The sequence below is a fragment of the Pongo pygmaeus genome, chromosome 9 (genome assembly GCF_028885625.2).
Source record: "Pongo pygmaeus isolate AG05252 chromosome 9, NHGRI_mPonPyg2-v2.0_pri, whole genome shotgun sequence".
Classification (NCBI taxonomy): Eukaryota; Metazoa; Chordata; class Mammalia; order Primates; family Hominidae; genus Pongo; species Pongo pygmaeus.
The window spans coordinates 103,908,415-103,926,573 of NC_072382.2; the positions used below are offsets into that span (position 1 = coordinate 103,908,415).

The 18,159-nt window shown below is 39.5% G+C and overlaps 1 protein-coding gene across 3 annotated transcripts in view; it reads left to right on the forward strand.

Moving 5' to 3' along the window:
• Positions 1-5,079: 5,079 nt before the first annotated feature.
• The window catches only part of BIRC2 (baculoviral IAP repeat containing 2), a 29,681-nt gene continuing 16,601 nt past the window's right edge, over positions 5,080-18,159 (forward strand). The window contains exons 1-5 of one of the 3 annotated variants that reach the window (XM_054438699.2): positions 5,080-5,462; positions 6,125-9,579; positions 10,801-10,967; positions 12,076-12,946; positions 13,040-13,139. In XM_054438699.2, coding sequence (XP_054294674.2) covers positions 12,115-12,946; positions 13,040-13,139 — 932 coding nt within the window. In that variant the 5' untranslated portion in view covers positions 5,080-5,462; positions 6,125-9,579; positions 10,801-10,967; positions 12,076-12,114. Of the gene's footprint in view, positions 5,463-6,124; positions 10,053-10,800; positions 12,947-13,039; positions 13,140-18,159 lie in introns of those variants that run through there. The other 2 variants (XM_054438698.2, XM_054438701.2) reach the window with 2 other exon arrangements.

Genomic DNA, 18,159 nt, shown 5'->3' on the forward strand with positions numbered 1-18,159 from the left:
TTTATTTCTGACATTGGATAGTTTAGTCACTCCCAGACTCTTTCCATACCTCCTTAAAGCCTCTCAAATATTGAACTACAGTTTATACTCCTTCCCATAAGATGCTTCTTCATTGACACTTGTAGAACACGGGGTCAACACATCATAAAATCTGCAGGATTTTATGGAATGCCTGAGACAAGAATCAAACAGTCCCTTTAGTAAGTTTGTTTATTCATTTGTCTATTGATTCATTCAAGAAGTCTCATGCCAGCCCCATCTATTGGAAGAAGGTCTGAGTTTTATTCTTATCTCTTTGGTATTAATTCTGAAACTTAGAAAGTACACTGGTTAGCAACGCTTGGGACCAACAGGTTGTTCTGGTAAATAAATGTTTCATATTGTCAGTGCAACAAAATGTCCCCCTCTGCATTATGTTATTGGTACTCAACATGTCCGAGTCATAACTCTGTCCTTTGTTTCTTATAGAGGTATTAGGTCTTCAAGAGCAGAAGTAAGACTGTAATAGGGAATACTCAGGGGAAGACAGGCAAAGGCTAGTCATCTAAACCAGTTCTAGATGTCTGTATAGGGGCAGATGGCTCTGTAAGGGCAGAAGGGAAAGACCCCTTCATAAGGGTCACAGCTGACAATCCTATAACGAAAGACAGGTTAACAAGAGAAAAACTTAACAAATTTATTTAATCACAGATTTACATGACCGGGGAGCCTTCATAATGAAGATCCAAAATTACAGGGTAAACTGTGCATTTTTATGCTTAGGTTTGATAATGAATGGACAGCCCTGAAGAATAGTGATTGGAAAAAAAGGATATGATCTAATGGGAATAGACACAGGTTGGGGACCCAGCAAGGCCTGTCTGTTCAGATTCTTCTTGGTCTCTGTGCAGCATTCCTTCCTCCTGGATGTAGGGCAGGGCCTGTATGGGATGGGGATCTTATAACCTGCTATCAAACAAGGTAGGTCAGAGAATTTATTTATGGCCAGCTCTTACATAGTTAGGTGAGGAAAGATTAGAGTACTATCTTTAAGATGTAAGTCTGGCATTGTGGAAAGGTGGTTCCGGTTTCTATGACCTACCTTGGGGAAGAGGAATTCAAGTTTCTATGGCTTGCCTTCAGGGAGAATGAGGCTGAGACAGGAGGGCAGGATAACATCAGAGAAAAACTTTGCTTCTGAGGCCTTCACTTTGGGTTTTCTGAGCCCCAACATCTGCTAGTGCTGTAAAGAGAACAACTGGGGACCAAGTGAGGGGAGGAAAGAATCCATCTCTGCATTCTGATGCTGGGAGACTATTTCCTTGAGATGCAATTGATTTTGCCTCTGCTAAGCGGCTCTGCTGGCTACCCACATGCTAGCCAGTGTCCTGCATGGGTGCTAGGCTGAATTATTTGTAATTGTGCTTAGGTGATTTGTAACTCAGGTATAGGATATTTAAATAGTAGGCACCCTTTTTGCAACATGTGTTTTTTTTTTTTTTTTATCTAGTTCTTGTATACTACAGATAATATTTGAACTTTGTCATCTCACTGTAAAACTTTTGTTCATTTCTCATTTTGGTAATAAATAGCTATTATAACCAACCCATTTATTCAAATATGTTATTTCCCTAAGTGTTATTTTGACATTTTGTTTTGGAAAAAATAAATCACCATAGATAATAATGGTAGCTCTATTTGCTGACCAAATGTCAGATGTTTTCAGGTGCTTGACATGTATTAATCCATTTGATTGCCTCCAACCCCACCTACCAGCCAACCTGGTCTTCAGTCATTGGGTTTAAACCTCAATATATTAAGTGTGATCATACAGGACTTTGAAGCAGGCTTAATTTCATACTTCAGCCATGCTCATTATAGCTTCCATCCAACCTTTCTTTTAATTTCCTTATATCGCTTGATACCATTAGCCATTAAGTTCCTTTGTGGTCACAGGCAATGTGATTTAACCATATTCAGCTCCTATTGGTGAAGATGTCACCTCCTTTTGTTGTCTTGCACATTATGTATGTTACTAAGAAAATTCAAGATCAGATGCAATGGTTTACACCTGTAATCCCAGCACTTTGGGAGGCCAAAGCAGGTGGATCGTTTGAGTCTAGGAGCTCGAGACCAGTCTGGGCAACATAGTAAGACCATGTCTTAATAAATAATTAAAAAGAAAGAAAATTTCAGGCAAAACAGATGTGATGTTTAAGAGATTCACTATTTTAAAAGCAATACAAGTACCCTTGAAACAAAAAGGATCAGTGGGTCAGTATTACTCAATCTCTTAAAAACTACACCCACTCTTGGTCGGACGTGGTGACTCACGCCTGTAATCCCAGAACTTTGGGAGGCCAAGGTGGGCGGATCACCTGAGGTTGGGAGTTCAAGACCAGCCTGACCAACATGGAGAAACCCTGTCTCTACTAAAAATACAAAAAATTAGCTGGGCGTGGTGGCACATGCCTGTAATCCCAGCTACTGGGGAGGCTGAGGCAGGAGAATTGCTTGAACCCAGGAGGCGGACGTTACGGTGAGCCGAGACCGCACCATTGCACTCCAGCCTGGGAAACAAGGGTGAAACTCCAGCTCAAAAAACAAAACCAAACAAAAAAAACCATGCCCACTTCTAAATCTTGAGTCAAGATTTAGGCAAGGTCTCATTTGCAGAGTTTGTACTGTGCAAATAACAGGTATTTTTTTCAAGTTGCACAATATTCCTGCTCCTCCTCAGGTCAACATGGCCCTTGATAGTCTTCAACTTTATTTTCTGCCACTCTACCCATCGCTCACTGTCTCTCAGCCACCTTGGTTTTCATCAGTTTCTAAATATGTCAAACTCTTTTTTGCTTCAGGGTCTTTGACTGGAATCTTCTTTCATTCACTCTTTCCCTGGCAAATTCCTACTCATTCTTCAGGTGTCAGCCTCCGTGTTACTTTCTCAGACTGTCTTTCTCTGACTTCTCCCATCTAGATTATATCCCTTTGATAGTCTCTTTAGTAGACCCTTTGTTCTTTTTCTTCATAACACTTAACACAATTTATATTTACAGTTTTTAATGCCATAGTCTGTCGTCAAATTTTCCATGAGGACAATAATCATGTGTTCTGTTCACCATTATATGTGTAGCACTGAGCACAAGGCCTGACAGAACAGACACTTATTGAGTAAATGAATGAATGAATGAATGGCTTCCTGTGAGTGAACATGGAATGTGAGAGGAGATTTCTTCCTCTTTAAATACCACTGCTGATAAAGTACTAAGGCAGAATCATTGATAAAGTAGATCATGGGCCAAATTCTGCCTTTAGATATTAAAAAGAATCTTTAGAGAGGAAAGATCACCCTAGTTTAAAAGGGTTCATGTAGGAGATGGGAAATGGAACTGATTTCGGATGAGGAGTCATGGCATTTCAACTCTGGAAAGAGCATAAGGTACAGATATAGGCATTAGAATCTTAGTAACAATAATTAACTGACATTTATTTATTTTTGGTATTTTGTTTTGTTTTTGTTTTTGAGACAGAGTCTAACTCTGTTGCCCAGGCTGGAGTGCAATGGTGTGATCTCAGCTCACGGCAACCTCCGACTCCCAGGCTCAAGTAATTCTCATGCCTCAGCCTCCCAAGTAGCTGGGATTACAGGTGTGCATCACCACACCTGGTTTTTGTATTTTTAGTAGAGACGGGGTTTCGTCAAGTTGGCCAGGCTGGTCTTGAAATCCTGGCTTCAAGTGATCCACCCACCTCAGCCTCCCAAATTGCTGGGATTACAGGCGTGAGCCACTGCGGCCAGCTTGACATTTATGGAACTCAAATGTACTAAGTATCTATATTCATTATCTGATTTGAGACACTGTAATTTAGGAGAGTCAGTAGCACAGGAATTGAAAGTTCGGTCTTTGGATTCCAATCACAGCAGAGTAAGCTTGGGCAATTATTTAACATCTGTGTGCCTCTGTGCACTTAGTCACTTGCATGACTGCCTCCTGGAAATCCATAGGAAAGGCTTTTTCTGGACTTCCATCGGCTTTTGGAATCTTAGAATTGTTTTTTCCTTCCTTGACAGGAAATATGTATAGAAAGAACAAGGTCCTCTCTGCCTTGTGTTTGTCAGTATGATTTCTTGTGACTATTTTCCCCTAAACATAAGGTTTTTCTGAGTTCAAGGATTTGGGGACTGATCAAAGAAGAGATGTGACCACAAGGTGGCAGTAGCATGCAACAAGCTTTATTTGGGTGGTGCTTGACAGACTACATGTAAGGAGGACATCCCTCACAGCTAGAGACCTTCCAGAGGCAGAGGTGTGTGGCCACCATGCAGAAGGGGAAAAAGGCAAGGGAACTACTCCTGGGGTAGGGGAGAAGCAGAAATGGGGTTTATCTGTCTAGGCGATGTTGTACAACTGCAAGATGGGGAGTCTCTGAGTCAGAGAACTTGGAAGGGCAGCAGAGGTTTGGGGTCTTTTATAGCCCTAGCTTTGTCTTATCTTTGGTTAACAGATGCCAGGTACAGTTTTATCTTTGGCTAGCAGGCAGACTCTAAATGGCTAAAAACATGGCCATCTGAGCTATATATATGTGTGTGTGTGTGTGTGTGTGTGTATGTGCGTGTGTATATATATATACTTTTTTTTTTTTTGAGATGGAGTCTTGCTCTGTATCCCAGGCTGGATTGCAATGTCTCACTGCAACCTCCACCTCCTGGGTTGAAGAGATTCTCCTGCCTCAGCCTCCCAAGTAGCTGGGACTACAGGCATGCACAACCATGCCCAGATAACTTTTGTAATTTTTAGTAGAGACGGGGTTTCACCATGTTGGCCAGGCTGGTCTCAAACTTCTGACCTCAGGCGATCTGCCTGCCTTGGCCTCCCAAAGTGCTGTGATTACAGGCGTAAGCCACCGCACCCGGCCCATCTGAGCTATATTTAAGCGATTACATGGATAAAATTTTGAGCTTAGATAAGGTAAGTTTTGAGCTAATGGTCCCAGCCTGACGTGAAGAAGCAAACAATATGTGCCCAGTATACTCAGTCCGTCTTTAACACCTTTATTTTCCTAACTTTTGATTCATTGATTTTTGAAACTAGAGTTTCATTAAATTATTAAGGTTTACTAATTAAGCCTTTAAATAATATTTCTGTAAATTTTTAAAACCTGACTTTTGATACAGACGCCAACATTTTAAAGCTGTCATGGATTTTAAGAGTCTCAATATTATCTATAAAAATCTTTTTAGCAATTACCTTGGCTGACTGCTCATATACAAAATAAACTGATTAAATCAAGGGAGCTATTGGATCCTCTCTAGTTCCAAAACCCTAATGAAGGGTTTTATGAAAATTAAAATCCAAAGTCTTACCACAGAAATATAAAGTGACTTTTTTTTTTTTTTTTAAACAGATGAAAAGGTAATGCTTGGGATGCCTGCAAGTGACTAGAAGTTGGAAAGGGAAGTTCTGATGTGACCCAAATTTGTAAGTTCTTAATGTCCTATTTGAATTTTTTAAAACATTCAAAAATTCAGGAACATATGCATGTGATTTGTGTACATACTGACAAAGACTATCTCTTTGACCAAACTTCTGAGCCTCTTCTGAGCCCTCTTCTTGACTAGGCCTTGACTTTGTGCCCTACCCCACCTGTAATTGTTGGCCTACCTCAGTCTTAACAAGAATCCTGTCAGTTTAGTGAGGATCCCGCCACTCTGGGTATCTGATCAAGTTCCTCATTCTCCACTTCTGAAGTATAAGCCCTTAGCCTGCCTTCAGCAAGAATCCTACCACCCTTGATGTCTCGTTTTAGTACTTTTCTATCCACTGACCCTCCTTACTCTACCTGTTGGTTATAAATACCCCAGCTGTCCTTGCTGTATTCCCAGTTGAGCCCAATCTTGCTCCCTATTGCAATGTTTTGATTGCATAGTCCTGAATAAAGTCTTCCTTACCATTTTAACAAATGTCAGAATTTTTTTCTTTAATAATACCTCACAACCAATCCTAACATTCTTTCATACTCACTTAAAAAAATAAATAAAACATTACATATACAATTGATGCATAGGAAAAGTTTTTCAATCCCATTCATAATATAGCAATAAAATTGAAACTGAACTGAAATACTATTTATTATTTAACAGGTTGGCAACAATCCAAAAGTCTGACAACTACTCCACTGATAAAGCTGTGGGAAAAACAGGCACTCACATACACTGCTGATTGGACTGCAAAATGCCAGCATACTCATGGATGGGTATGTGGCCATATTAGGCAAATTTATATATGGATTTACCATTTGAACTAACTTCTGGGAATATATCCTAAAATAAGATGTGTTACCATGATTATTCATTACAGCACTATTTGTAATAGCAAAAGGCTGGAAACCACCCAGATGTCCATCCATAGGGAAGTAGCTGAATATATTATGGTACTAATTTTATTTATGGCTGGGGAGCTTATCCAGGCTGGCTCCTTAGTCTTTGACACGGCCCTAACAGTTTTTGGCTGGTTTCTGAATTACATTGTTGAAGTTGAATATATTATGGCACATCTACACAATGGAGTACTGTATAGAAATGAGGAATAGCTCTATATGTTAGTATTATATAATCTCTAGAATTTATTATAAAGTGAAAAAAGGTGGAGAAAAGTATGCTACTACTGTTTATCTAAGAAAAGCGTAGGTATAAACATGCATAACATTTTTAAAATGAAAAATGAATCATAAAAAGTGTTTAAGTCATTACTTATAGGGCAGGAAGGAAAAAGTAGGGGGACCAAGGATTTTCAAAATAAAGGGAGTTACAGATGTGTAATCAAAGAGGTTAAATAAAACCTTGACTTCCTGAATTTGAATCGGAAGTATCAATGAGTTCATGATATATTTGATTTAAAAGACAAAAACCAAACCAAAACAAACCCATACTAACCAGCTCTGTCCATTGAACAGGTATAGAAACAATCAAACTCATTAACAACACGACAAACATTTTTTGTTTGTTTGTTTGTTGTTCCTTGCAGTGCTAGCTTAAAGGAGACAAACATTCAGTTTATGCTCTTTAAATACCATTTCCCACTAAAGGATCCAGGGCACTTAGGAGTAATGGCTTATTATGGGTATGGAGTAAGAAATACACAAAATGAGCCTGGAAAGCAAAGACTACTAGGAAAGTATCAAAAAGACTCAGGAGCCAACCTGAGTAAACTCTCACAGGCCTAAAATAAAACAACTTGAGCACTAATAGTGGTAATAGCTACAATGGATTACAACTCACCAAACTTCTTTAAATCCCTGGATTCATAATGATGGCTGTTTACTTTTGAGGGTTTTTAAAAAAAATCCAGCAGAGATTTTTAAATAGTATATGGTAGTGATCTAATTTTATTTTCCATTAGAATAACCATTCATTCAGCATTACTTATTGAGTAATTAATCATTTTCTCATTAATACATAATGCCAGTATATCAAATTCCCAAATACATAGATATGGGTCTCTTCTTGGGGCTCTGTATCTCCTTCCTTTAATTGTCCATCTTAGTGCATTTAATAATACAAGACTGTCTCAATTATTATGGCTTTATTGTAACTCATTACCTGGTAGGACAAGACCTTCCAATCTTACTTTTCTTCTTCAAAATTGTTTTAAATACTGTAAATATTTTTTCTACATAAATGTGAAAAACGTTAGAATGGCAACTGCAGCAGACATACATAGCTTATTTTTTTAAGATTAACAGCAACTTTATACTAGCAAAATGAAAAAAATTAACTGAATAAACAGGTAACTGAATTAACTAACTGTAACACTGGACTACAAAGTTATACAAGATTAAAAGTTATGAGGTACTATTTATTATACGTAAATATTACAAATATTTTTTGTTAAAAATATCTAAGGCTTTTGAGTTTTTGAAATGCAAGCTTTCCCCTATACTTAAGTATATTCATTATCTTACTGTTTTGGTCAGGACAAGAACTGAAAAAGAGAAATAATCTTGAGTTCAGAATGAACAATTCTTGCTATACATATTTTCCCACATATGTTAGGAATGTTCTGTAACTTTCCGAGAAATAGTGACTTGAACTAAATACTAAACTACTACCAAGCCCCAGGTGCATTTTTGGAAGTTTTTAGTCATTGGGAGCCATGGCATTTCTTTTCTCTGTATTACAAACTGTTACACTCACTTTCTTTGACTATTAACATTGGAACAGTAGACCTCCTGTTCTGTGACTGACTGGCAGGCAGAAATGACACAGACAGGAAATGGGAAATGGTTCAGGGTCTTGGAATTCCCCCTGGCTCCCTAATTAAGTGGCTTACTATTTGGAAGTTTTTAAAATGTTTGCCCCTTGGGGTTCCCCAGAGAGAAGCAATCATCGGATTCAATGGGCAAAGAGCGTCAACTTCAAAAGTCGTTCGTTGGCTGTCATACCACAAACATTTATTTACTGCATGCCACCATGTCTATGGCACTATTGGGGGAGTATGGCGGGGGGATACAAAAGGTTCAGGACTAGCAAAAGCCAAGGGTTTTTATTTACAAATTTTCTATTACCTAAGCATTAAAAAAAATTGGGCTCCTCTGTGGTTTATGTACAATTATATGTGCATGTACACCAATACACAGGCAGACGTATATATTTCATTTTATTGAAACATTCAGAAAATACTGGGAGTGAAGCCTGACTTGCAATACAGTTCTCTTTGCTGGCAATGAGCATCTGAAATAATGACACTTTTTTCTTTAGTGCATATGCACTGTTTGTCTCCAGAACAGAAAACCAAAAGTTTAAAAACAAGATACTCCAGTTGACATCAAGTCTTCAGAACTATTCATCTGATGCTTCCTACTTTCCAACGTTTCGCTTTTTTCGATTTGCACAGGCAGCTGTTGAACGCTGATGCTACACAAACGGTTACAATTGTTTACTTAAGCAGAAAATGCCACCAGACTGACTCCATCCTCAAAATGCAGTCATCTCGACGGGGGGAGGCATCACACTAGGGCAGCCTTGCCAGGGGCCAGATCATAACCCTGAGGTGACACAGGGTAGGACGCGCAAAACCACCGGCGCCAGGGCGTTTCCGCAGGGTTTCCCAAAAGTCAAACGCAGCGGCTCACGGTTTGCCACGTCCCCCAGGAGAATGGTAGGCACAGAGAGGAAATGTGGAGGGGGCACAAACCGCAAGGTGAAGAAAACGAACACGGAGTTGGTACGGATAGTCCCCGTTCCCCTGAGGGTCGACCCCGTGACTCCCGATGAGCGTCCAGTTGCGCCGGGCGTCCCTGGGCCTCCCAGCGTCTTTCCCGGAGGTTTGTCTCCCCACGGCGGAAAGCACGCTCGGTTCCGCTTTCCGGCCCCAGCCTCCCGGGCGCCCTCGCGCGGCGGCTAACGCTGGTCCTCGGCCGGGCGCGCTGACGTCATCGTGCGTCGGAGTGAGCCCGGATGGGGCGGCGGGCTTCGGGAGCGCTGGGGCTGATCCGAGCCGAGCGGGCCGTATCTCCTTGTCGGCGCCGCTGATTCCCGGCTCTGAGGAGGCCTCTAGGCAGCCGCGCAGCTTCCGTGTTTGCTGCGCCCGCACTGCGGTGAGTGCTGCTCTTTCCGGCCTCGGGCGGTGGGGGGCGGGTGGGGACGCGCGGGCCTGCGGGGGCCCACTTCCCTGATGTGGCGGCCGGGCGAGGAAGGACGGGGCCTGAGGCCCTTCGGCTAAGGGTCGAGGGTCGCTGGGGGCTCTCTGCTTTCTACTCTCGCCACGGTTTTATTGGATTAGGAAGCCCCAACTTCGAGACTTGCAGTCAAAGCGATTTTAAAAATGACTTGTTTTCAAGCCTCCTCTGGCCGCCGCCCACTCTTCTGGCCTTTGGACTTTGACCAAGATGTTTTCTCGCAGTTTTTGCAACGTTTTAAACTTAGCCCTCGGCGTTCTTGTAATGTAATACATTGAAACGAAGATATTTCGGTGGCGGCGATATTTCATATTTCATAGTTGCCACTGCGCTCTGTCATTCCAGTAGTCGTCTGTTGTGTATAGTGAGAAACAACTCTGGGAAATTATTGGGTAAATCCCGTAGTTTCTATTCTTTTCCCTTCCATCCTATCCCCTGCTCAGCTGCAATTTGCGTAAAGAGAATGCAGCAGTGCGGTGCTCGTAGATAAAGATCTTTCATTTAAAGATAGGATATAAGAGCGGGTGTAATTAAAGCAATCATGCCAGTGGTCGTAGTGCCGGAGCCACTGTTTCACAGGCCACTGTGTTAGGTTTTGTTTTCAAGTTGCTTTCTATGGTCTTTGCTTTGAAATTGTAAGGGAATGGCAGAGTTTAAGGGTTTATATTAATGAATTCGTGGTGCATTTTACTGCAGTTTTCCTAGTCGTGGAGAGACTTGATATTACAAACTAACGTTGCTGTCTAATTTCTGCTCTACTGCTGCTGACAGGGTATAGTGGAGTGTCTGTCTTTGTCTTTTTAACCAACGTGCCTTTGCCTCCAGTAGAGTGCCAGAGATACCTTTAGGTCAGAAAAGGAGAGGAGAGCAAAGACAAAATGTTTCCTGTGTGAAAATTTCCATCTGTCTCTAAAGTTGTGCGTTTCAAAGACACGTATAGTTAGTGCTATGGGGAGTATGTTGCATTTACTTAATTAATAGCTTTTTCATTTAGAAAGTTGTGACAGATTGCTGGAATTAAGATGTATTATCTAAAGTGTGAATTATTCTTAGACTTTACTGAATAAATTGAAGGGTATGTAAGTTCTGTTTGGCATGCAAATACAGTTTTCTAAAATACTTTTTGTTTTTTCTTTTCAGATTTACAGTCCTGAAGAATCTCCCTATCCGTATTTTGTCCCCCTGCAGTAATAAATCCCATTATGGAGATCTCGAAACTTTATAAAGGGATATAGTTTGAATTCTATGGAGTGTAATTTTGTGTATGAATTATATTTTTAAAACATTGAAGAGTTTGCAGAAAGAAGGCTAGTAGAGTTGATTACTGATACTTTATGCTAAGCAGTACTTTTTTGGTAATACAATATTTTGTTAGGCGTTTCTGATAACACTAGAAAGGACAAGTTTTATCTTGTGATAAATTGATTAATGTTTACAACATGACTGATAATTATAGCTGAATAGTCCTTAAATGATGAACAGGTTATTTAGTTTTTAAATGCAGTGTAAAAAGTGTACTGTGGAAATTTTATGGCTAAGTTTATGGAGAAAATACCTTCAGTTGATCAAGAATAATAGTGGTATACAAAGTTAGGAAGAAAGTCAACATGATGCTGCAGGAAATGGAAACAAATACAAATGATATTTAACAAAGATAGAGTTTACAGTTTGTGAACTTTAAGCCAAACTCATTTGACATCAAGCACTGTAACAGGCACAGGTTCAACAAAGGTTGTGGGTATTGACTTCCCCAAAAGTTGTCAGCTGAAGTAATATAGCCCACTTAAGTAAATACTATGATGATAAGCTGTGTGAACTTAGCCTTTAAATAGTGTGACCATATGAAGATTTTAATTATTTTTGTTTATTGGAATAAAATGAGATTTTTTGGGATGTCATGTTAAAGTGCTTATGGGGAAAGAAGGCTGCATGTAATTTTTTACCTTGTGGCATAATCAGTAATTGGTCTGTTATTCAGGCTTCATAGCTTGTAACCAAATATAAATAAAAGGCATAATTTAGGTATTCTGTAGTTGCTTAGAATTTTGATAATATAAATCTCTGTGAAGAATCAAGGAGTTTTAACATTTTCAGAAGCGCATCCACCTTTCAGGGCTTTAGGTTAGTATTACTCAAGATTATGAACAAATAGCACTTAGGTTACTTAAAAGAGTTACTACAACCCCAAAGAGTTGTGTTCTAAGTAGTATTTTTGGTAATTCAGAGAGATACTCATCCTACCTGAATAGAAACTGAGATAAATCCAGTAAAGAAAGTGTAGTAAATTCTACATAAGAGTCTATCATTGATTTCTTTTTGTGGTAAAAATCTCTTTTTGTGGAAGAAATTTCATGTGAATGTTTTAGCTATCAAACAGTACTATCACCTACTCATGCACAAAACTGCCTCCCAAAGACTTTTCCCAGGTCCCTCGTATCAAAACATAAGAGTATAATGGAAGATAGCACGATCTTGTCAGATTGGACAAACAGCAACAAACAAAAAATGAAGTATGACTTTTCCTGTGAACTCTACAGAATGTCTACATATTCAACTTTCCCCGCCGGGGTTCCTGTCTCAGAAAGGAGTCTTGCTCGTGCTGGTTTTTATTATACTGGTGTGAATGACAAGGTCAAATGCTTCTGTTGTGGCCTGATGCTGGATAACTGGAAACTAGGAGACAGTCCTATTCAAAAGCATAAACAGCTATATCCTAGCTGTAGCTTTATTCAGAATCTGGTTTCAGCTAGTCTGGGATCCACCTCTAAGAATACATCTCCAATGAGAAACAGTTTTGCACATTCGTTATCTCCCACCTTGGAACATAGTAGCTTGTTCAGTGGTTCTTACTCCAGCCTTTCTCCAAACCCTCTTAATTCTAGAGCAGTTGAAGACTTCTCTTCATCAAGGACTAACCCCTACAGTTATGCAATGAGTACTGAAGAAGCCAGATTTCTTACGTACCATATGTGGCCATTAACTTTTTTGTCACCATCAGAATTGGCAAGAGCTGGTTTTTATTATATAGGACCTGGAGATAGGGTAGCCTGCTTTGCCTGTGGTGGGAAGCTCAGTAACTGGGAACCAAAGGATGATGCTATGTCAGAACACCGGAGGCATTTTCCCAACTGTCCATTTTTGGAAAATTCTCTAGAAACTCTGAGGTTTAGCATTTCAAATCTGAGCATGCAGACACATGCAGCTCGAATGAGAACATTTATGTACTGGCCATCTAGTGTTCCAGTTCAGCCTGAGCAGCTTGCAAGTGCTGGTTTTTATTATGTGGGTAAGAAGCAAATAACTATACATTTTATCACTTTATTTTAATTTACATATTAGAACATACGTGTTTTCAATATTTAGTCTTTTTTTCCTGAAGGTCGCAATGATGATGTCAAATGCTTTTGTTGTGATGGTGGCTTGAGGTGTTGGGAATCTGGAGATGATCCATGGGTAGAACATGCCAAGTGGTTTCCAAGGTAATTGTTTTGAAAAAGGTATTTGTACAAAAAACTCTGTGCTTAAAAAGTAGGCATGCTTACATGATTTTGTTTACATTTAAATTATAACAAAGCCTCTTTTATGCCATTGGGGAATTATCCTTCTAAAAGATCACATTTTAACTTTAATTATTTTGTTGAGAAGTATTCTGCAGTCTTCTGTGTACTTTTGTAAGTCAGTTACAAGTATGACCATACATTTTATTTATTTCCCATCTTCTTTTAAAGAGTACTTAAGAATTACAAAGACATATAAAATAGATTAAAAAGAAGTTAGAAAAAGGTAAGAACAGGAAAACAAGAAGGGACATAGAATGGATGCAGGAATAAGTCAAATGTAAAAATCCATGTATTAAGAGCATATCTTGGACGGGTGCGGTGGCTCACACGTGTAATCCCAGCACTTTGGGAGGCCGAGATAGGTGGATCACCTGAGGTCAGGAGTTTGAGACCAGCCTGACCAAAATGGTGAAACCCCGTATCTACTAAAAGTACAAAAGCTAGCCGGGCGTGGTGGTGCATGGCCGTAGTCCCAGCTTCTCGGGAGGCTGAGACAGGAGAATCGCTTGAGCTCAGGAGGCGGGGGCTACAGTGAGCCAGGATTGTGCCACTGCACTCCAGCCTGGGTAACAGAGCAAGACTCTGTCTCAAAAAAAAAAAAAAAAGAAGAAAGCATATCTGACTGCCCATTTTAATTGTAATTATAAATTATTTTTTCTGTACAATTTTCTTTTTTTATCTGTCATTTACCTCCTTTTAGCCACTTTGTCTCTAGCAGTGTCTTTTTTTATTATAGCCTAGAAATAATTTAGGGGCAGTGTTATTAGTAGAAGTAGAATTAAATTGTCTTTGTAATTGAGTAGCTATGTGAACTTGGATGTTGTTTGTAAAATGAGGAGGGGTTGGCCTAGATAATTTTTTAAAATAGTGATAAAATAGGCCTAACATTTACAATCTTAACCATTTTTTAAGTATATAGTTCTGTGTCATTAAGTACATTCTTAACTGTTCTGCAGTTATAACGCTATCCATCTCCAGAACCTTTGCATCTTCCCAAACTGAAACTGTCTATCCATCAAGTACTAATTCACCATTATCCCTTTCCCCAACATCCTGGCAACCACCATTCTCTTTCTCTTTTTGTTTTTTTTTGAGACGGAGTCTCACTCTGTCACCCAGGCTGGAGAGCAGTGGCGCGATCTCGGCTCACTGCAAGCTCCACCTCTGGGGTTCACGCCATTCTCCTGCCTCAGCCTCCCGAGTAGCTGGGACTACAGGCGCCCGCTGCCATGCCCGGCTAATTTTTTGTACTTTTTAGTAGAGACGGGATTTCACCATGTTAGACAGGATGGTCTCGATCTCCTGACCTCGTGATCCACCCACCTCAGCCTCCCAAAGTGCTGGGATTACAGGCGTGAGCCACCGCACCCCGCCCTTGTTTTTTTTTTTGAGGTGGAGTCTCACTCTGTCATCCAGGCTGGAGTGCAGTGACACGATCTTGGCTCACTGCAACCTCTACCTCCCAGGTTCAAGCGATTCTCCTGCCTCAGCCTCCTGAGTAGCTGGGATTATAGGTGCCTGCCACCACGCCTGGCTAATTTTTTTGTATTTTTAGTAGAGACAGGGTTTTTAGTAGAGACAGGGTTTCACCATGTTGGCCAGGCTGGTCTTGAACTCCTGACCTCAAGTGATCTGCTCACCTTTGCCTCCAAAAGTGCTGGGATTACAGGCGTGAGCCACCGCCGTCTGCCGCACCATTCTGTTTCTGTCTCTATGGATTTGACTACTCTAGGCATCATATATAAGTGGAATCATACATCATAGATTATGTTTTTACTTGTGAGTGTCTTTCACAATAATGAAGAATCTCTTGAACCCCTTCAGGAAATTTAAAAAGTTTTAGTCGTTTTGTATGATATATGATGAAAAAGAAACTTGAAGTAACAAATACTTTATTATGGATCAGTACATTGTTAAAAGTTGTATTTTAAAGTTATATCATTAATATTCATAATATATCAAGATAAATTTTGACTTTTTTACACTGAAAAATGACTAAATTATTAATTATGTTTAAAATTAAAAAGCATGTTTTATCAGACTTTTAAATGACTTAATTATGCTGGGCTCTATGGGATTATATGCATTAATTTGAAATTTAATTCATATTGTGGTATCAAAGACAAAAACAGCTTCCAAATTCCAGTGTTGGAACTGCTACATTTTGTACTTTATAAAACAAAATCAAAATCTTTATTTTTGTAACTTGTGTTTTGTTTTAAATGATTAAGGGAGAAGATGTAGGGGTGCGTTTTGTAAATGCTTCTCTGAAAACAACACATTTCTTTTTTCCTTTTTATTTTTTTGAGACAGTGTCTCATTCCATCACCTATCACTGCTGGAGTGCAGTGGCAAGATGGCAGTTCACTGCAACCTCCACCTCCTGAGTTCAAGCCTTAGCCCCCCGAGTAGCTGGAATTATAGGCACACACCACCACACTCAGTAGTTTTTGTATTTTTGGTAGAGACGGAGTTCCGCTATGTTGGCCAGCCTGGTCTCAAACTCCTGACCTCAAGTGATCCGCCTGCCTTGGCCTCCCAAAGTGCTGGGCTTACAGGCATGAGCCACTGAGCCCAGCCCACATTTCAACTGGGAATAATCTTTAATCTCAGTAAATCCATCACCTTATGTAGTAATTTTTTTTTTTTTTTTTTTTTTGGTGAGAACTCTTAAAAGATGCTCTTTCGCAAATTTCAGGTATAAGGTCCAGTATTATTAGCTATAGTCACCGTGTGCTGTACGTTAGATCCTCAGAAAGTTTGTGTTCTTTGACCAACATCTTCCCATTTTACCCACCCCCTTATCCCTGGCAACCAGGATTCTACTCTCTGTTTCTATGAGTTTGGATACCATACAGTATAGTTGTCCCTTGGTATGCTTGGAGGACTGGTTCTAGGACCCCCATGTATACCAAAATTCGCACATACTGAAGTCTGGAAGTTGACTCTGCAGAACCTGTGCATCCAAAATTCAGCCCTCCAAATATGTGGGTTTCACATCTGCAAATGTGATCTGCATTTGGTTGAGAAAAATCTGCGTGTAAGTGGACACGTGCAGTTCAAACCTGTGTTGTTGAAGGGCCAGTTGTATTTGTCTTTCTCTGGCATATTTCATTTGGCATAATGCCTTCCAGGTTCATTCATGTTGCAGATGGCAGGATTTTATTTTATTTTATTTATTTTGAGATGGAGTCTCACTCTGTCATCCAGGCTGGAGTGCAGTGGCACCATCTAGGCTCACTGCAATCTCTACCTCCTGGCTTCAAGCGATTCTGCTGCCTCAGCCTCTTGAGTAGCTGGCATTATAGGCACCTGCCGTCATGCCCGGCTAATTACTCTGTTTTTGTAGAGATGGGGTTTCACCATGTTGGCCAGGCTGGTCTCAAACTCCTGATCTCAAGTGATCCACCCCGAGTGGATGGGATTATAGGCGTGAACCACCACGCCCGGCCAGGCTTATCCCCCATTCATCCCTTAGTAGACACTGAAGTTGTTTCCATGTAGCTGCTTGAACATGGGAGTAGAGATATCTCTGAGATACTGATTTCATTTCCTTCAGATATGTACACAGAAGTGGGATTGCTAGATCATATGCTAATTCTATTTTAGTTTTTTGAGCAACCTCTATACTGTTTTCCATAATGACTACTAAATTACCAACAATGGTCAAGGATTCCCTTTTCTTCACATCTTTGCCAACATTTGTTATTTCTTGTCTCTGATAATAAGGCATCATTACAGGTGGGAGGTGATATTTCATTTTGGTTTTAATTTGCATTTCCCTGATGATCGGTGATGTTGAACACCTTTTCACGTACCTGTTGGCCATTTGTATATCTTTGGGAAAATTTCTATTCAGGTCCTTTGCCCGTTTTTTAACCTGAATTATTTGGTTTTTTTTTTTTTTTTTTTTTTTGCTATTGAGTTGTATAAGTTCCTTATATATTTTAGATACTAACTCCTTATCAAATGTATAATTTGCAAATATTTTCTCCCATTCTGTAGGTTGCCTTTTTATTTTGTTGATTGTTTCCTTTGCTGAGCAGAAGCTTTTTAGCTTGATGTAGTCCCAGTTTATTTTTGTTTTGGTTGCCTGTGCTTTTGGTGTCATATCCAAAACATTATTGCCAAGACCAGTGCCAAGGAGCTTTTTAGCCTACATTTTCTTTAAGGAATTTTATGGTTTCTGGATTTATGTTTAGTCTTTAATCCGTTTCTAGTTAATTTTTGTAGGTGGTGTAAGATAGAGGTCTGGTTTTATTGTTTTACATGTGGATATCCAGTTTTCCCAACACCGTTTGTTAAAGAGACATCATTTCAACATTGTGTGTTTTTTGTGCCCTTGTCAAAGATTAATTGATTGTATATGTGGCTTTATTTCTGGGCTTTCTGTTCTGTTGATGTATGTCTGTTTTTATGCTAGTATCATATTGTTTTGATTACTATAGCTTTGTAATATAGCTTGAAATTAGGAAGTATGATGCCTCCAGTTGTTTTTTTTGTTTGTTTTTTCTCAAGATTGCTTAGGCTATTCTGGGCCTGAAGTTCCATACAAATTTTATGATTGGTTTTTCTATTTCTGTGATAAAAAAGTCATTGGAATTTTGATAGGGATTATATTGAATCTGTAGAATGTTATGGGTAGTATGAACATTTTAACAATATTCTTTTAATTTAAGAACACAAGATTGTTTAAAAATTTATTTCTGTCATTTTCAGTTTCCTTTATCAGTGTCATATGTTTTTCATTGTGTTTCTCTTTTACCTCCTTGGTTAAATTTATTCCTAAGTATTTTATTGTTTTGGTGCTATTTGTACATGGGATTACTTTCTTGAGTTCTCTTTCAGATAGTTCATTTTTAGTATTGACTTTTGTAAGTTGGTTTTGTATCCTGCAACTTCTGGATGGTTTATTAGTTTTAACTGTTTTTAGTGGCAT